The sequence below is a fragment of the Leishmania panamensis genome (genome assembly GCF_000755165.1).
Source record: "Leishmania panamensis strain MHOM/PA/94/PSC-1 chromosome 35 sequence".
In the NCBI taxonomy this organism is placed as follows: Eukaryota; Euglenozoa; class Kinetoplastea; order Trypanosomatida; family Trypanosomatidae; genus Leishmania; species Leishmania panamensis.
This window is the reverse complement of record NC_025882.1, coordinates 1,919,426-1,938,906: the sequence shown is the minus strand read 5'-3', so window position 1 is coordinate 1,938,906 and position 19,481 is coordinate 1,919,426. Positions and strand designations below refer to the sequence as shown.

Here is a 19,481-nt window from a genome sequence, read left to right as displayed (position 1 = left end):
TAACTGAAGCGAAATGGCTGAAACGCCACGCCGACCACAAACGCGTACTCCTGCTGCGTATGACCGAATACGCACTGAACTCACGGCGCGTCCTGCGTACTCGTTCCCCATTGTCTTTAGTGTGTTGGATGTGAGGTTTCGTCGCGCACGTCTCTGACGTCTCCGACCTCCGTCAGCGGTGGTGTGTTGTTCTTCGGCTCTTCTCGCTGTGGCGGAAGAGAAGGCTGGTGGCACTCCTTCGCCAGCGACGCGGAAGAGTATGGGCGGGAGCACCTGGGCACCCCCCTTTTCCCCTCACACCCTCTCTTCCGCCAAAAAACTGTCAAGTCCTCCAAATGTGCCGCCCTCAACGCTTTTATGACGTGCATGGTGCGCTAGGCGGGCCCGGTCATGGACAGGGGTGGGGCCCGAGTTGCAAAGAGGGCGACGGCGTCGGCCCTTGACTTGCGCCTCGTCAACCCTTTCCAGCGCCTCTCCTGTAGACGCCTTCCCTCACCGCCTTTGCACAGTTTGTGTGGGTGCCGTTCTTTGCCCCCTCTTTCAAAGTCTTTGATGACTACTTCGCTTCCGGGGCGCAGACGCAAAAAGTGCACGCCGATGCATACTTGCAGTTTGTGCACTCCTTTTGGTGCGGACGTGCGCCAGCTGGACCTGGAACGAGTAGTAGCCCTCCTGACGCCGCTTGCAAGACCGAAAGAGGAGGCTGCTGCGGCGGCGCTGCACACGTCAAAGCGGTTGAACGTGTACGACGCAATGAGGCTGGCGAGCGCGTTGGCGTGCATATTCTCGATGCTTGCAACCCACCCGTCGCGCTCAGCCTTCTCCGCCTTGCGAGGCCCACATGAACAGCATACTGGCGACCAAGTCTCCCAGGCAAGGCTCCAGGTCTCGGCGGATGAGCATGAAGTATGGTGCAAGGCGGTGTAGCTTTGCTTTGTGATACTATGCGACTTGGTGGAATCAGAACAGGTGCGTCTCCGCAGCACCCACACGAACGATGACACCTTAGTTGATGTGGTCGTTTCCCCTGATCGATTCCTCGTGGCAGCGCTGCTCGACAGCTAGGCACGGGGTTGTGCCGTCTTGCTCGAGTCGGCCGAGGTACTGAGGGACACCCGCAACTCTGCCCTGTCGTTGCCTATGCTTTCAGCTTCCGTCTCTGCGCTTCTTGAATTCGTGTCACTGCTATCCGAGACGCTGCCAACTATGATATCGTGGATGCTGCGATCTCTCGTTTCATTGGGGCAACACAACAACGGCGCTAAGGGCGCAAAGCTGGAGCGCAGCTAGGCCTTCCTCCTTCGTCGCTCTCTCTGCGCTGTGTCGACGAAGCGGTGCTTGCGCTCCGACGTCAAGACGCTATAGGCGTACACACGTCTTATCAACTGAAATGTCTACCTTTATGACAATAGACAGAATGCCGGGGCCACCTCACCAGCTTCCATCGCTCGGTGCCCTTGACCCAATTGTTCGCGACATCGTGCTGCGCCTGCACGCGAAACCGTCTGCCAGCGCTGACGGACCGCGGACGGAGGATGCGGCCATGCTCCTCGCCGCACTCCTTCATTTCTACACCAAGACCGTTTCAACTTTAGCGACGCTGCCCGATGTGTCTAAGGGGACGCTGGACGTGCCGCCGCTCACTGATCAGCTGCAGTGCACCCTCGCCCCTTACTATAGCGGCAGAGCCGTCAGTGCACCGAGTGTGAAGCTGACAACTGATGTAATGGTGCGCGCTGCGCTCCTGCATGTGGTGACGACCCTTGTGTTTAGTTCACGGCTTGCTTTATGTCGCTCTGGTGCTGCGCTGACCCAGGTGGCAGAGAGGGCCACCGAGCAAGTGACGATGGCAACGGCGCCTGTGACGCTGTCATCGATGCTGCACGCTCTCGTGGTGCTGTAGCATGGACAAGGCACTGGCGCGGCGTCCTCATTGGCACCCACAACCTTCAACACCCCCCTCTTCACTCTGTGCCATCGGTACCAGCAATACATCAGCGTGACTGCGCAGGCAGGCGGACGGCGCGAGGACGCATCTGGGGCGGTACACGCCCTGTGGCGTGCGTGGCAAGTCGACGCGCAACTCGTCTTCACGGAGGCTGCAAGGAAGGGCATTCTGAGTGTCGCCAACAATCTTTTACAGGGCAGTCATGCATGTCAGGCACAGCACCTGCTCCCTGCCAACCTATGTCATCTCGAGTACCGGGCATTCTGTGCTGCAGCTGATCTTCTACAACTCATCGCGGAGTCGCAGATGAGCAGTCCAGCACTGGTACAACTTCAGCCTTACACCACTCGTCACCTGCGCGTGACACTTTTCGGGCAGGTGATGATGACTGTTGATGTGGAGTGTGCCACACGACTCGTGCTGTCAAACGCAACACCGGCGATCTCGCCGGCAGTTTTTCCTCAGGGGTGATTTACGTCGTTTGGCACGCTTTATCGATGTACCCACTTCTCGTCTACTGCACGCCGCGCTGAAGAGGGCTAGCGACGATTCTGCAATGGCATACCGGCTCGGCAACTCTCGAGAGCAGGCGGGTAAATCTCTTCATGCTCTAATCGAGTCGGAGTTGTTCATTCGCATTCCCGTGATCGCTTCCAAGGAAGAGAATGGCGGATTGCGACAACGGATGCTGCAGCGAGTGCAGTACCTTGAGAGCAGCGCTCGCAAGGCAGACGCGATCGCCGTGATGAAGATGTGACTCCTTTGCGACGGCGTTTTGTGAAGTTAAAGGCTTTTAGGGCCTCGAAAACCAGTGCGCGTGTCTGGAACGTGTGGCCACCTCCATAGATGACGGCACGTACTCTATCTTGGAAGAAAGGGAGCGACTGGGATATGCACAGGGTGCTAGTGCATGCTAGTTCCTTTTGCATGGAGATGTCGAGAGAGACCAGCTGGGTGACGACGGTCGAGAATGTCATAAGTGGACTACACCAGATGCATGCATCTCTAACATATCGGGAAAACTCTTCTGTCTCTGCGCCGACACACACACCCACATTCACCCACAGGTGTACCCATGAATGGTAGAATTTGTGTCAGCGCGACGTTCATCACATCAGCAAAATTGACGGTATGCTTTCTCTCTGTCTCTCTCGCTTTGTAGTGAGTCGATGTTCCAAGCACTGGGAGCCCTGTTGTTCTCCCTTCTCTCATCGCCCGCCATCGCGTCCTTACCTCGATGTCTGTGTCCCCAACGTCGCTCCCAAGGTCTCATCTCTCGTTTCCGCCTTTCGCCCCTCTCTGCTACCCTCGTTTACATTCGCATATGACGTGCCGCGCAACTGTGATGCGTGTGCCCCGCTTCTGCCTTCAAAGGGGATCGCACGCACGCGCAGGTGTGCCCTCCGTGCCTCTCTCTCTACGTGTGTGATGTCTACGCGTGTCGACACAAAAGTGTCCTCCGTTAGACACATGGCCGACGTGAAGGAGGAGGACTCGATTCCCCGTGCGCTAGTGTCATCTAAGACCGAGGCTCACCCTGATGGCGGTGTGAACAAGGATGACGAAGACATGTCGGAGCTGGTTGCGCTTCTTCAGCACAGCCGTTCACAGAGATTTCCTCCACCGTCCTTTGCGCTCGCCCCCGCGGTGCCGCTGCCCCTGTGGCAGCGTGTAACCCTCTCTTCCCTGCAGTCGCATGAGGCAGCGCTTTTATCGCAGCGCAAGTGCAAGCACATTCGCCAATCCCTCAGCCGAGACCTCATCCGTTACCACGTGGAGCTGCAAGAGCGCGCGGAGAAGCAGCGCCGACAGGAACGCGAAGCGCGAGCACGCGCTGGCGAGCGCGTTGCAGTCGGTGTGCGCCGGTACTGGTCGAGGCGCGGCGACGCCTACCAGCAGCTGGCAAAAGTCGAGTTCGACGTGATGAAACACCAGCACGACCGCCGCAAACAGGAGGACTTACTGCGCGAGACGGAGGAACTGACACGCAAGCTGCTCGAGAGCATCTTTAGCGCCGCCCGCAAACAACCGACTACGGCATCTGCAACATCCGTGGCAGATCGCATGAGCACTTGCAGCCCTAGCGGAATGAACCACTGCACACTGAATGCCTCTCAGCTAGATAGTACGCTACCGTTGTTGCCGGCAACCGCACCGGCACACGCGTCCTTCTGGGATAAGGTCGGCGACGACGACGAGGCCCCGATCGAGGCAGCGCTTTCGCTGCTGGACACGGAGGGCGGGCACCGACCACTGCGGCACTATCAGCGCTCCGCCTTACGGTGGATGGTTCACCTGTACGAGAACAACCTCAACGGCATCCTCGCTGACGAGATGGGGTTGGGCAAAACAGTGCAGACGATTGCGCTCCTCTGCTACTTCGCTGAGTACCGAAACGACTGGGGGCCGCACCTGATTGTGGTGCCGACAACTGTCGTGCTGAACTGGAAGGCAGAACTAGAGCGGTGGGCACCGGGGCTCAAAGTACTCACTTACATCGGGTCCACTAAAGAGCGCCAACAGCTGCGCAAAGGGTGGACCAGCGAGGACGCTTTTCACGTATGTGTGACCTCGTATAACTTGGTGGTGCAGGACCGAAAGGCGTTCCGACGCCGTCCGTGGGGGTTTCTCGTTCTCGACGAAGCGCATCACGTCAAGAACTTTATGAGCCTAAAGTGGCAGTCACTCTTCGATCTGCAGGCAGAATACCGTCTGCTGCTAACAGGGACTCCTCTGCAAAACTCGATCATGGAGCTCTGGTCCCTCTTCCATTTCTTGCTCCCCTTCGCCTCTGCCTTTCGCTCAAACGTGGAGTTCAAGGAGTGGTTCAGCAATCCAATGGATGAGATGATAACGGGGCGGTCAACGCTGAACGAGGACATCGTGCGGCGTCTGCAGGCCCTCATTCGACCATTCATGCTGCGTCGGCTCAAGAAGGACGTTGAGACGCAACTACCTACCAAGACGGAGAAGGTTGTACTCTGCCACCTGTCACGCCGGCAGCGTTCCCTGTACGACGACTACATGCAACTCGCCGAAACACGGCAAAAGTTGAGCCGTGGAGGCGGCCCTGGCGGCGTACTGAGTGTGCTGCTGGCGCTGCGGAAGGTGTGCGATCACCCAGACCTCTTCGAGGAGCGTCCGACCACTTCCCCGCTGATCCTGAGCTACGACGCCGTTGTGGGACTGCACGTACCTCGTGAGGTACTCCTCCTCGACAATGATGACCGAGGCAGATGGCACTTTCCGTCCTTCTACATGTTTGACGTAAACGACGATGGCGGTAGGGCGAAGAGCACGCATGGACGAACGGAGGAAGTGACAGACGTGGACTGGGTCCTCAGGGACATGCAGTCCCTGCAAGGCGCGTTCTTCTCTGGCACCGGAGCCGCCGCGCCATGGTGGCTCGTTCTCACTGAGGTAGAGCGGCATGATGCGCCGACCGCGGATGCGATGACGTCATTTGCGAGGCGTTTCAGCCCTGCTTTTTTTGAAGCATCGACAAAGCGTCCGCGCGAATACACCCCGAATGCGTCTCAGCTGCGTGACTGTAGCGCTGCCTTGAGAGCGGCTTTTGCTAGCGTATTGGTACAGGCCAGACAGCAAAGTCGTTCTCGACACCAGAAAACCACTGCCGCGCAATGCCAACGCTACTGCGCTATTCAGACTGCGCGGAACACGTATGTGCCATCCACGTGTCGGCTGACGCTTCGGCAAACCATCATAGCGCAGCGGTACCCGTGTCTCTGCCCCTCCATTGCTGTGCGCGCCGCCGCCCTGCTTCCTTTGCTCAAACGTGTGTGTGTGTATGTCCCGGCGGTGTTGGCGGCGCATCCGCCGAGGCTACACTGGTCGCTTCCGATTGCACATGCCCACCCCTTCGAGACGCTCGGGCGTGAGGGGTGCGCGGCGCTGATCGGCGCCGTCGCCAAGGCTCAGGATACCGCACAGTGTGGCCGCGTGGCGCCTCGGCGGCTATACGATGCCGCTTTCTTCATGCAGGAAATGTGGTCCATACAGGTGCGGCGCAGCTTCAGCTTCCCCGACAAGCGCCTCCTCATCCACGACTGCGGCAAACTGCAGTTTCTTGAAACAGCGCTGAAGAAGATGCGGCACGACGGGCACCGGGTACTCATTTTCACTCAATTTGTGAATATGCTGAACATCCTGGAGCGCTTCCTTGCCTTGATCGGGGTGGTGTACACGCGTCTGGATGGCACCACCAAGGCAGAGCTGCGGCAGCAGTACGTCGACCGTTTCAACGCCGACCCACGCATCACCTGCATGATTCTCTCGACGCGCTCCGGCGGCATTGGTCTCAACCTCACCGGCGCCGACACCGTTATCTTCTACGACAGCGACTGGAATCCCACCATGGATCTACAGGCACAGGACCGATGCCACCGGATCGGGCAGACTCGCCCAGTCACCATCTACCGCCTCATCAGCGAGCACACCGTCGAAGAGAGCATCCTGGAGAAGGCGCGGGAGCGAAAGAAACTAAACAACGTCGTCATTCGTGGCGGCCAATTCCACACCATTGCTGGCGTGAGCGAGGAGTATGACGACAGCGCCGCCGCCTTTGCTGCGCTTTCGAACCCCGTGAACCTGCGCAGCTTCTTCCACGACCTAGACGAGGACGCCACGGAGGCAGGCGCGACCTCTGCGCCTCCCAGCGTTGACAGCTACCGGGCGGATACAGAAGCGTCGCCACTGGATGTTCTGGAGGCGATGGCAGACGTGGAGGATGCGGAGGATCGCACCGCTGGCCAGGAACTACAGCGCGAGATTGCTGCACATGCTGCGGAGGAGGCGGAAGGAGAGAGCGACGATGACGCCCATGGACCGTTTCGCCAGGGCGGCTGCTCGAACCGCTCTTGTGTTGGAGGGAAGGAACTTGGGCCGTTTGGTGCGTGCGTCTTCAGTCACGATGCCAAGTGGCAGACGCGACTGCCGAACTCGTTTCTTGATGCACTGTTGTGGTCACCGGCCAGCCTCGGCGGTAGCGGAGGCCTCGACGGAAACGAGGGCAGTGCGGTCGACTCAGCGTCAGCAACCCAAAGCTCCTCCGCCACTGCGCTTGTTCTCGCGGTACGCAAGCGACAGCGCGAGGTCGCTCTCAAGGCACACGCCCCTGTTGATCAGTTTCTTGCATTTCAGTACGGCCGCTGCCACCGAGCAGACGCCGAGGAAAGGTACAAGGCGTTGGTGCTGTCGTATGGAGCGCAAATGAGCGACACCGTCGGTGAAGGCTTCGACCCAGAGAAGGCGCGTATAGGCGTATTTCAGCCACGATTCCGTGTGGAGTACCGCCTAGGCTCCTGAGCTTTGGGTGGGACAACACCGGCATCTGCAAACGCCTCTGTGTTTATGCGCAGCCGGTTCCACTCGCAGGAGAGGAAAAAAAATGACCTCTATTGTATGCGCCTCTGTGTTCTCCTCCGTTGTCTCATGATTGATCGTCTTCCTGCCTCAGTGCTGCCCCTTGCTCTTCCTCACTCCTGCAGCTGCTCCATGCACGCGAAGGCGACGCTGTGTGGAGAGAGTTGTCTCTAAGGAAACACCAACCGAAGATAACACCAAGACATGATTTGACGCCCAGGAGGTGCCGACACTGACGTTCATCAGCGCGACGTGGCTTCAAAACACCTGTGTGGGGATTCCCTCTAGGACACCTAAACTGCCGTATGTGGACTCCTCATTGTCGGTTTGTACAGCAGCTTGATACCAACGCCACCAACGCTCCCGAAGGTGATGACCGAACTTTCTCTCTCTCTCTCTCTCGTGGTGCCTCACTCGAAATAGTGGTCTGCTCGTTGCGTTTCCCCCATGCAGGCGTCTCACCTTTCCTTTCCTTTTTCCTCTTTCCTCCCAAACATGCTGCATTTTCTCACACGCTCGGACTCTCACGCTTCCGCACTGCCACAGCACGAAAAACATTAAAATCTCCTGCTAGTCGTTGATCTCACATACGCTGTGCTTACTCGAGGGCCTTCTCACTCCAACATTGGCAGGGTGTTCTCCGCTTCTCTGCGTTTTGTTTTGGGTTTCTCTACTGCTTCTCTACTTTCCCTTCGTCTTTGTCTCACCCCTTTTGTCTATCGACAGCCCCTCCCTCCCACTCCCCTCTTTGCAGGTTCACCCACCTGCACCACAGATACACAGGCGCTTTTCGCGTCACCTTTCTTCTGTCGTATTGCGTAGCGACCTCTCTCCTTTCTCCTCCTCCTCCTCCTTTCTCCCTCCCCCGCCCCTCTTTCTGCTCTCGCCAACTCTCACTGGAGACCCCCTTCTCTTCCTTCCCTAGCAACGGGTCGGTCACGGTACTCAGGGTGCCTGCGAAGTGTAACTGCAGGTACGCATCTCCACATACTCACGGGGCTCAGAGCGACGTAACCCTTTCTTGCATACATCAGCAGGCGAGCGAAATCAGCGTCATACTAGCAAAAGAATCACACCGCGGAACGTCTTCGTGTCAAGAGCCCTCTTTCGCAGCCGTGGCCACAGGCTCGTGCAATACAAGACACGGACCCACAGTACCAGAGAGAGAGAGAGAGCGCAGGGAAGAGGAAAAAAAAATGTCGCGCCAGTTTGATGTCAAAAACCCGGCCACGGGTGTGGTGGTGGGCAGCTACGTGCAGCAGCAGGCGTGCGATATTGCAAAAGCTGTGGCTAGCGCCCGGGCGGCGCAGAAGGTGTGGGCTAAGCTCACGTACAACCAGCGAGCGACGCACTTGAAGAAGATGAAGACCTTCCTCGCTGCCAACGCCGAGCGGGCCGGCGAGGTGATTGTGTCTTGCAGTGGTAAGACCCACCAGGATGCGCTCGTGACGGAGGTCATTTCAGGCGTCTTGGCGTGCGACTGGTACGCGAAGAATACCAAGAAGGTCCTGGCGCCACACAAGCTGCCGGTGGGCTCCATCTTATTCGCTAACAAGTCAAACACAATCTACTACGAGCCGGTCGGTGTTGTTGGGATTATTTCGCCGTGGAACTACCCCTTCTCCATCCCGTTTGGGGAGGTACTAATGGGTCTGATGGCTGGCAATGCGGTGCTGCTCAAGGTGGCTACCAACTCTACCCCTGTCGGATGCTTCATTGAGGAGGTGGTGCGAGCGGGTGAGTTGCCGGCGGGACTGTTTCAGCACATCATTATCGGCGGCTCCGAGGCCGGTCGGGCGCTGCTTGGATCTGGTATCAACAAGCTCTTCTTCACTGGCAGTGTCGGTGTGGGCAAGAAGCTCATGGCTGAGGCGGCCAAGACGCTGACACCGGTGTCTCTGGAGCTCGGTGGCAACGACCCAATGGTCGTGCTCAGGGACGCCTCCATCGAGCGTGCGGTGAACTGCGCTTGCTGGGGTGGCTATCAAAATGCTGGCCAGAGCTGTGGCGGAGTGGAGCGCATCTACGTAGATGAGTCCATCTACCCTGAGTTCCTAGACCAGTTGAAGGCAAAGACGAAGGCGCTGCGCCATGGCGTGGACACCGGCGCCTTTGACGTGGATATGGGCTGCATCACAACAAAGGATCAGTACGACGCAATTGACGCGCAGGTAAAAGAGGCGCTGGCGCAGGGTGCCAAGATTGAGGCGCAGAGCCAGCCGAGTGCGAACTGCCCGAAGGACGGCCTCTTCTACCCAGCCACGGTCCTCAGCGGCTGCACGGCAACGATGCGTATTATGAAGGAGGAGACCTTCGGACCGATTCTCCCCGTCGTTCCCTTCAAGACGGAGGAAGAGGGTATCCAGATGGCGAACGACTGCACCTTGGCACTTACGAGCAGCGTACACTCTTGCAACATGAAGCATGCTATGAAGGTGGCGATGCAGCTGGAGAGCGGCGTGGTCACCATCAACGATCACCTCTACTCCCACGGAATGTCGGAGGCGCCGTGGGGTGGGTGGAAGGAGAGCGGAATCGGCCGTACTCACGGTTACCTGGGACTGAAGGAGATGGTGAATGCAAAGTGCATCAACTCGGACCTACTTCCCTCTGGCATGCTTGCCCGCAATCTCTGGTGGTACCCGTTCACCACCGAGACAGGCGCGGTGCTCCGCCACGTGCTCGCGTTCGTTGCCCCGACTGGCATTTGCAACATGCTGTCGAGCCTGTGGTTCATTATAACGCACAGCATGTATATGTTCCGTCCGTGGAAGGTGGATGTCAAGCAAAAGTGAGCACCCGCGCAACAGACGTGCTCATTCTACCCTGTAAGGCGTGATGGGCCAGAGCGAACAGACATGCCCACCGAGAGCACTCGTTGATGGCTGTAATGCATGATGGACAGCGATGTGAGATTCGTACGAGTGCAGATGGTGCGGTCACTGGCCTTTTTGCCTTTCTTTCTCTTCCCGTGATGATACCGATCATCTTGTCGGTGGTGCCAAGGTCGGGTACTCGCTTTGTGAGTAAGCCAAGAGTTTGTAGCTTGCCCTCAGGTAGGAATGCGGAACCTCGGTGCTGGAGAATAGGTCTGGACTGGTGCTGTCTCGAAGAAACTCGTGACCGTGATCAGAGTTGGATCTGCTCAGAGTGAATCATGGCGACGGTCTGACAAATGCTAAAGAACCAGCTCCCGCCAAAGGCGTGTGGGCTCAGTAGAGGATGGTGTGCCCCTGATGCCTCAGACGCATGGCAGCGTCCCACCTGTCGCGGTACATGCGGGTAAGCTATCTAGTCACGTCTCCCATGACATGGAAGAAAGTGGAATATGAAGACAGGGCGCACTTCTATCCGGACAACAACGGCGGCCTGACGCAGGCCCCATGGCGCGAAAAATGCGAGCGCTGAGCAGGGGCTGGCTAGCACAGCTGGCATGGCCTGTGACATCCAGAGTATCCAGGGATCAGTAAAGGACGAGTGATGGACGAGAATGGACGACAAGATCCACATCGATCAGCCCCTCAGTGGGTGTGTGCGAAATACGCGGCATCTCCTCCATCCGACGGGGCTGGTTGATGAAGCGCTGATCCGGGAAGCATGACGGAAGCACACCGGATGTCACCACCGAGTCTTGCAGACTCCAATGTGAGGAGTCCTCGTGCTACATTAACAAATTCTGCCGCTTGAAACCGCTGAGGGAGAAGGGGGCCATGCAGGCAGGGTAAAGGATCTCAGAGTGTCATGACCTGCAGCTAGCCGGCTTCCTCCTCGAGTTCATCCGGTATATGCATCTACAGTACCGCTTATTATCCAGACAGCATATGCCACCACTTGTGCCCTTGAGGTGGACCCTGAGCACGACCCCCTTTTGATCGACGCGTGCAACCCACCCGCGTTCGTGTAGCACCGATCCCACAGCACACATGAGAAGGGGGGGTGAAAAAGAGCGAAAAGACCTCTTACGACACATGGCGCAACCCGATGGCAGGACGGCTCGTTAGAGACGGCCAGAATTCAGCCGTGGCGAAGCAGAGGTGATCGGTCTTGCGTTGTGTGGGTCTACTTGTAGACTTTGTGTGTGGCGGTACGACGAAGCGGAGAAGAACCACAAAAAAGTTAACTTTACTTCGTTTCCCTTTCTGAAGAACGTGCTCGTGCGGCCCTTTCATGAGTCTCGCAAGCCGCGTTTATATAGCGACTTCCCCCGCCCGCCACCCGCCCCTCCCTCCCCCCCTCTCTCTCTCTTCCCTCGACACAATCAACAGCGTTTTTTATTTTTTTCTTTTTTTTTTTTTGGGAGGAGGGGCTCTCGCGTGCGCGCGCGCTCTCTTTGACGATATTAACGATGCCGATGTCATCAGAAATAAAAGGGCATTCCGTGCTGGTTGCCCATGTCCTAATGGATGATAACTGAGGCTTGTTGTGCTGAGAGGTCACGCTCCACGCCGTGGTGCAGGCTAGCGAAAAAAACGAAATCTAAACTTTAGTGCACCGCGGGTAAACACACGCGCAGAAGCGGTATGTGCCGTTCTTCTTCTCTTCCAGACGGAAGATAGCGTGGCGACAAGGGAAAGATATGAGGTGCTGTGAGGTGTGGTCTGTCCATGTGTGCGTGTGTGGCGATGCATCCTCCGCATGCCGAATTTTTCTGTGTTGGAGTCCAGCACATACGAGATGACTTTTACGACTTTATCGTTCGCTCTTCCCCTCCACCCTGACCTCACCTCTCGTCTGCCGCCTTTTTGTTCGTTCAACTCTTTGCGAAGTATTTTTGTCCATGCGCGTGCTTAGGTGGTGTACTTGATTGTGTGCTGTTTGACTCGTTTGCGCTAACTCTTTCTTCTTCGCCAGTTGCGCCACTCGTATTTTTCCTCCCTTTCTCTCAGGTGTTTACGCGTGGTACTTGTGTTGTTGTTGTTGTTCCCCAGTGCGCACCACTGGAAGCGTTCGCAAGAGCCACACCTACGATATTCACACAAGGCCACCATATCTTCTCCTACCCGTGCGTTGTGTTTTTGCTCTCCTTTCTTGTGTTGGCTCGGCCTTCCACTTTCCTGCATGTTCCGTACAGCGAGTAAAAGGATACGAAATGGCGTCTATTGAAATCTCTCCTGAGGATCGACAGCACATCGACTACCTCGCGGACCTTTTTGCCGTCATTATCGCTATCGAGCAGATCGAGAAGGCCAATCGGCGCGACCTCATTGACCAAGACCAGTACAGCTCCACAGTTCGTCGGCTTCTAGAGAAGTACAAAAATACCGTTGCGCACCTGCAGAGCGCTCGCAACCCGTACTTCACGACGATCGATGATTTCTTCGAAAAATACTGCACGCGCTGCCCGGCGGCGCAGACGACGATCCGGGACGGTCCGATTAGCAGCCCGAATGAAAACAACGCCCGCTTTCTCGCGCGCCAGTCGGTGGAATGCAGCGACCACTTCATCACCTTGCTAGACTCGCTGCGCCTCCAGCAGACCTCCGTCGACGTCCTCAATCCACCTCTCGGCGACCTTCTGCAAGTGCTGAGGAGGCTGGGCCTGAGCAAGGAGGATTTCTGTGTACGCTTGCAGAATTGGCAGCGGCGTCTGGACAGCATGAACGCCGCGGACATGCTGGATGAGTCTTCGACACGTGACTTTGCCTACGACCTAGAGCGCGGGTATGCCTGCTTGAAGGCGTTCTTGGAGAGTGATCCGACGCTGTCCACGCGAAGGTAGGAGCAGCGAACGTTTTTTTCGTCCGTCTGCTGTAGATGCGTTTTGTGAGCCCATGAGCGTCTCTCTCGCCCTGCTCAGATATGGCGGTGGTGAGAGAAAGGCCGCGTGGTCTACAGTACCACTGGTATGCGGACAACGCCGTTCTTTCTCTTTGTGATTCCTGTGCGTGTGTGCGTGGAGAAGTTGCAAAGCTGAGTTTGTGTGTGATCCTACTCTCCTCTTCCTAGGCCAGCGAAGGATTATCGAGGTCGTCGCAGGGGAAGCGGAGGCCGCCGTCTGAACCCGTGCCTGCGTCCCGTTCTATTCGTTATGGGTCGCTCTCGCCGCTTCTATTGGGGCTCCTGGTGGTCGATGTACTTGCTTTTCTTCGTCTCACTCCTCGCGATACCCCTTATCCCCGTTCTCTCCGGGTACTCTCGATCCTCTGTATCTTTTGCTTTGATTTCCTTCGTACGATGGAAAAGGCGTTTAGTGACCACCACGCAGACATGCACCAGGAGAAATCCGATCGGAGCTCAAATGTGAGCATAAGAGCCAACGTGCACGTGCGAAAAGGGCCACTGTTTACGGCGGTATGAGACTCGGCGAGGGCGGGCGCCTCCCTCGTTTACCTGCCAACTGAGCATTTCTCTAGATGAGGGAGCACCATTTTCTCTCCCCGTTCCTTATTTTTCTTTACGCCCTTCAGAGTCCTCGCTGCAGCGTGCGCACGCTACCTCATTCATATTGAGGAGGCTACGCAACAGGCTGGCCCACTCTCTACTTCACCTCTCGCCCTCCTTCTTGTCACCAACTACGGTGCACCAGCAGAGTGCTGCCCTGCTTTGCCAATCTCTCTGTGTGCCTCTCTGCACCTTCTTCGGCAATGCCTTAATCTCTCCCTCCTTCTTTTGACTCTCGTCTCTCACCGGATATGGACATCCTGCACTCACCCACTCACATTCTGCTGACGGAATTGCCTTCCCCCCTCCCACCTCCTGGTTACACCCAAGCAAACACACCGGCGTAGAAACCCACGCTCAAGCACTCGCAGGGTTCGAAAAAGGTGGCGCCCACGACAGGGGTTGCGCCAACTCGTGACGTGCTGAGTGTGCATTTTGCATTATTACGTACCTGCAAAGCCCATTCCCGACTGTTCTGCTGCTGCGTCACGGTTGATCTGTTTTTTTTTTTTTCGAACACACAACGATTCCACACTGCTTTCTCCTCCCTCTCACATGTCGCTCTACGTTCCTCCTCATCGGCGGCAGGCGGCGGCATCGTCCTCAGAGGGGTTATCTTCTACCTGCTCGGTGGCATTTCAGCAAGAGGCATGGCGCGCATTAAGCCGTAGCATCACCGGGGTGGTGAACAAGGTGAGCAAAGACAACCTTGAGCAGTCAGCCATTGAATTGTTTCGTGAAAACCTTGTTCGCGGCCGTGGCTTGTTTGCCCGCAGTATAATGCGCACTCAGCAAATAGATTCGGAGCTTACCCCTGTGCTAGCTGCCTTGGTGAGCCGCATCAACAAAGATCTTCCAATAGTTGTTGAGCTGCTCTGCAAGCGGCTTGTCGTGCAGTGGAATCGTGCCTACCTGCGTAAGGACTGGCGCTACGTCGAGAACGCAAGTCGCTACCTGGGGTGGCTCTTTCTACTCCGCGTTGTTGAGGTGGACGTCATCTATCAGCTTCTGCTGAAGCACCTAATGGCGGAAAAGCGGAGTGATGAGGACATTGATCAAGCGGCGAAGCTATTCAGGGAGACCTTCAGGGTGATGTCTCTGAAAGAGCGACGCTCCTTTCACGAGCAAATTCTAATCCCCTTTCGAGATTTGTTGGCCATGGACGATGAGGAGATGCGCCTGTCCACCCGCTCCCAGGCGGTGCTCGAGTCGTGCCTGAAGGAAGTGCAGGAGTGGGAGCGGCGCAAGGAAAAAGAGGAGCCCATACCGGAGCACCTCGTTCTCTTTGACCTGGAAGTGCAGCAGACGCATGAGGTGGACCTGGACGAGAAGTACCCAACAGAGGATGCGCTGGACCGGTACACCTTTGATCCCGAGTACGACACTCACGAGGAGCAGTATGAGGCGGTGCGCAAGACCATTCTCGGCGAAGACTGGGAGATGGAGCTGCTGCAGCAGGTCGCCGACGCCGAGGTGGACGAGGACGCCGAGGGAAGTGATCATGGCGCCGACGAGGGGGCCAATAACCCATCTGCTGAAGCAGGTGCGGCTGCATCAGGGGCTGCTTCGTCCCCCACCAGCCTGGAACTTGATGCGTCCAAGACTCTCATAGACTCTGAGGAGCGTAAGCTCCGGCGTGAGGTGTACCTGGCGATGCGCAGCAGCATCCGCGCTGATGAGGCGGTACACAAGATTCTGCGACAGATGGAGCCGCAGACGGAGCGGACGATTTGCTTCATGGTGATCGAGGGCTGCTGCGAGGAGAGGGCCTACCGCAAAATGTATAGCATGGCAGCGGAGCGACTGTGCAAGAGCAACTCGCGTTTTCAGGCTTTCTTTGTGGAGGCGTTTCACGCGCGCTACGAGAGCGCGAGCGGCCTAACGTTGAAACAGATCGAGTACACCTGCAAGGTGTACAGCCATCTGCTCCGCACGGGCTCTGTGTACTGGAGTCGCTGCTTGAGCTGTCTCGATATCGTCGAGAACAATGAATCGCAGCGGCTCATGATCCAGTATCTCTTCAAAGGGGTGGCAGAGGAGATTGGCATGCCGGAGGTATTGGAGCGGTTTCAGAAAGACGAGGAGCTGCGTTGGCACACCCAGCGATTGTTTCCGCTCCATCAGGGAGTCGAGACGCTGAAGGCTGCAGTGAACTTATACGTGGCGATGGGACTGGCTGAGATGACGACGCCGCTGCGAGCTGCACTCGAAGAGGAGCGGGCGGCGCACAAGCGTGCGCGTGTGGGCCACTAGGGTGGAGGCGGCCCCTCCCTCCTTCTTTTATTTGCTTTGGCTTCTCTGCGTTCTCACTCGTTATTTTTTTTGTTTCGCGCGTGTCACTCTCGGGAGCGGACGCGCGTGCTACTGCGTAAGATAAGGAAAGGGAAAAGAAACACACACCGGCAAGTAACACGAGTGCGAGATGCGCTTATTATGAGAAGGGTATGACACCCTAAATGTCTGCCGCTCCTTCTGTTTTTTTCTGTTTTGGGAAGGGGAGAGGGACGCTGACACGTTCATTTTCTTTCAGTCGCGGCTCTCTTGCTTCGTGGTCGTCCCGTTCGCGTTCTCGTGTGGGAAGTCCTGTGTTCCTCCGTGTGCAGGTGTGTGTGTGTGTGTGTGTGTGTGTGACGGCAGCACACCGCATCGACAACTCACAAAGAGGCAGGACACAGGATGCGGCTGCGAGCTGTTTCGATAGGTGCAGGGGCGGTGGTCTTTGAGGAGCTGTGTGCAGATGTGAGTGCGTACGTCTCATCTTCTCTTCCTCTGTGCGCTTTTTCCCCTCTCTCCTGTCCCTGCTGACTGGGACGATTTATTAAACTACCCATCCCCCGCAAACAAAAATTCCGCGCTACTACTTCTACCATACCACCTTTCCTCCCCTCGTTTCCTGTACAAGCTGGACTTTACCGTCGCGCTCTCCACGCATCCAAAGAACGTCGCCAAATACACACCCACAAGCGCTCGCAGAGAGATAGTGTCTCTCACCTGACGAATCTTAGCAGATTCTTTATTGCTTTATCTTGTGTGTTTTTTTTTCCCGGGTTATCGTTCACTTCTAGCTAATTCCCCTTCCTCCTTTTGTCTGCCTAAGCCATGAAAATGAATCTGAAGTCTAGCACATGCCGCAGCTTCGTACGCGTGCGCCCCTTCACGCCGTGGGAGGCGAATGTGTCCCCCGAAGGCTGCAGTATTCCCCGTGGCATTCTTGTATGGGACGGCAACAACGTCATCTCTGTCCTCGATCCGCAAAACCTCTTTGAAGTTCGCCAAAACGGCATCTTTTCGGTTGGCGAGGTGCTTTGGTCCTTTACGGAGCCGGGGGATGAGACGGTCAAGTCGGCGAATAAGCAGAGGCCTGCCACTCAGCAGGATGTCTACAACCGCGTCGTAGCTCCGATGATCTCGGTGATTGTTGAAGGCTACAGCACCGCTTTCTGCGTTGCCGGTGCAAGCAGCAGCGGCCGCTTTTATACACTCTATGGCGGCGAGGCCGAAGGCCCCAACCGTGGCATTCTGCCTCGCTTTGTTGAGGATATCTTCACCTACTTTAAGAAGAATTCGCAAGCCAACAGCACTCTCAACGTGGAACTGGAAGCGGTGGACATCTCCGGTGAGACTTACGTTGACCTCCTTGCCATAGGCCGTAACGGCAGCAACAACCAGGCTGGCGCGGACTCACTGAAGCTACACTCGACCCCCAGCGGGCCACGGCTGGTGGGCGTGAACAGCGTCGACGTAGAGAGCGCGTCAGAGCTGCTGAAGGTGATTCAGAAGCTCCACGGCATTGTGGAAAAGCGCAACTGCACTCACACCGTCTCTTTGCGCTTCACCGAGACGCTCGAGTTCGAGGACCCTGAGGACGCGAACCAGTCCGTGAGTAAGTCGCGTCATGTTCAGGTGCTGTTTGTGCTTCTGCGCAACATGCCATCGGCCTTCCAGCGCTGCCTCGATGTCGCTGTGTCCCATGACAGCGGGGAGAATCCGCTCGCGAAGGTGCCGGTGCGAGAGTGTGCCCTCACGAGGTTGTTCCCGTCACTGCTGCAGCAGGGGTTTCATTTGAGCGTAATCTCGTGCGTCAGTCCGTACTACGAGCATATGCGAGAGGACCTCAACACGCTTCAGTTTAGCATCAAGGTAAGGAAACTGAATGGCAACCCACAGCTGCTCCAAGATAAAAGCTTCGTGGAGATGCGCCGACTGGCGGACGAGGTAAAGGACCTGCAGGTGCAGGAGAAGAAGACCCATGAGGCGGTGGCGGTTGTGCAGAACGAGCTGAACGCGCGCGAGGTGGAGCTAATGAAGCAGGAGGCTAATTATAACAAAGCTCTGAAGAACATCACTGAGTTACAGCGCCAGGTGAAGCTGGCGACAATTGGCCGCAACATGGAGGCCGAACGCTCAAACTGTGTGCGCAAGGAGCTCCACAAGGAGCTTAACCAAAAGCGGGCGGAGATCAAAAATTTTCAGGAGCAGCAGGCGTCGGCCAGCATTACAAAGTGTAAACTGATGCGCGAAGCCGACGATGCGAAGGTGCGCGCTGACGAGATGGAGGCCAGGGTGAGGATGCAGAAAGAGAATGCTCGTATCTACGAGAAGCGCCTCAACGAGTACAGCAAGGAAGACAAGGAAACAGCGAAGATCGAGGCCTTCAACATTGCTCATCCTGACGAGCAGCGGAACATCATTATCAACGAGTCGGACGAGAAGAGGAATGCAGACTTTGAGATAAAGAAAATTGAGATGGAGCGCTCAAGTGCCAGGGCGTCCTACAAAGTTGACGATCGTATACGTGCGATTCAAGAAGAATACGATCTCGCCTATAACTTGTGTGCCCCGTGTCGTGAGAGGAAGAAGCTGGAAGAGGAGATTGCCAAATATGAGAAAGAGATATCCGAGATGGAGGAGGAGATTCCTCGCCTGCAAGCGGCAATCGACAGGAATAAGATACAGTGTCAGTGCATCCTCATGTAGTGCGGCAGTTGGTTCTGTCTCTCTACAATTCTGACTTCACGGCTCTCTTTAAGCACGCTCACACACAGCGAGAGACAGACACTCCCTTTCACATTCCCCGGCGCTGATCATTTGAGAGCCTCAAAGACTCGCTTGCCTTTCGCTAGCTGTATTCCCCTTTGTTTTATTTTTTCTTTTGCTGGTTTACCTTTTGTCTTTGTCGTTTTCTCGTTGTTGCTTCGTCACATCTCCTCAGCATTTGTGAGTAAATGGGCATGAAGGTCAGGAGGGTGCGCGGAGGGTATACCTAGAGGCATTTGCTCGGTATCCTTGATGATCTTTCTTCCGCTGTCTAATTCCTCCCCCCTCCTTTATGCTCCTATGCTCTAGTATTGGCGTACCACAGGCACAAGATAGGTAGAAGGTGTTGCGACGCAGGTGGACATGAATGTCTCTCGTGCGGTGTGGTTGTCTTCTTTTCCCACCTGCGTCGGTAGTGAGGAGGATTTTTTTTTTTGGCGTGGACGTCATGTTTCTCCTTCTATTATAATTTCTTTCATCGTCACTTGCCCTTCTTCGCCCTCTTCAGTTTGCTTTCTCTTGCCGTTACACTTTCTGTGTAGTTGGATTGTGTTCTCTCACCTGTACATCGCGATTCCATTTCTCTTTGTGCTTTATTTTTTTTTCCAGGTCACCTTAGGGGACTGATGATTTGCCTGTCATGGGGGCCAATACGCCTCGTTGTTCCTTATCGCCCTCCACCATCATCTCATTTATATCTTGGCTTGTGCTTCATTTGTTGAGCTGAACAGAA

At 56.2% G+C, this 19,481-nt stretch overlaps 5 protein-coding genes and 1 pseudogene across 5 annotated transcripts, besides 1 other annotated feature; all 6 read left to right on the top strand.

The window, feature by feature from the left end:
* Nucleotides 1-259: 259 nt before the first annotated feature.
* On the top strand, nucleotides 260-2,705 carry LPMP_355320 (annotated as a pseudogene).
* A 713-nt stretch (nucleotides 2,706-3,418) lies between these two features.
* LPMP_355310 (helicase, putative) lies at nucleotides 3,419-7,273 on the top strand (the record flags this gene model as incomplete). The annotated part of the gene is made up of 1 exon (XM_010705160.1): nucleotides 3,419-7,273. One exon carries the CDS (start codon nucleotides 3,419-3,421, stop codon nucleotides 7,271-7,273), a length of 3,855 nt encoding a protein of 1,284 aa, XP_010703462.1.
* Nucleotides 7,274-8,526: 1,253 nt separating this feature from the next.
* LPMP_355300 (aldehyde dehydrogenase, putative) lies at nucleotides 8,527-10,125 on the top strand (the record flags this gene model as incomplete). The annotated part of the gene is made up of 1 exon (XM_010705159.1): nucleotides 8,527-10,125. One exon carries the CDS (start codon nucleotides 8,527-8,529, stop codon nucleotides 10,123-10,125), a length of 1,599 nt encoding a protein of 532 aa, XP_010703461.1.
* Nucleotides 10,126-10,515: 390 nt separating this feature from the next.
* Nucleotides 10,516-11,365: a repeat region.
* Nucleotides 11,366-12,419: 1,054 nt separating this feature from the next.
* LPMP_355290 (vacuolar protein sorting-associated protein-like protein) lies at nucleotides 12,420-13,049 on the top strand (the record flags this gene model as incomplete). Its single annotated transcript, XM_010705158.1, has 1 exon — nucleotides 12,420-13,049. One exon carries the CDS (start codon nucleotides 12,420-12,422, stop codon nucleotides 13,047-13,049), a length of 630 nt encoding a protein of 209 aa, XP_010703460.1.
* A 1,217-nt stretch (nucleotides 13,050-14,266) lies between these two features.
* On the top strand, nucleotides 14,267-15,964 carry LPMP_355280 (pre-mRNA-splicing factor CWC22, putative; the record flags this gene model as incomplete). Its single annotated transcript, XM_010705157.1, has 1 exon — nucleotides 14,267-15,964. One exon carries the CDS (start codon nucleotides 14,267-14,269, stop codon nucleotides 15,962-15,964), a length of 1,698 nt encoding a protein of 565 aa, XP_010703459.1.
* Nucleotides 15,965-16,810: 846 nt separating this feature from the next.
* On the top strand, nucleotides 16,811-18,688 carry LPMP_355270 (kinesin-like protein, putative; the record flags this gene model as incomplete). The annotated part of the gene is made up of 1 exon (XM_010705156.1): nucleotides 16,811-18,688. The coding sequence occupies one exon, from the start codon at nucleotides 16,811-16,813 to the stop codon at nucleotides 18,686-18,688; it is 1,878 nt and encodes a 625-aa protein (XP_010703458.1).
* Between the last annotated feature and the right edge of the window lie 793 nt (nucleotides 18,689-19,481).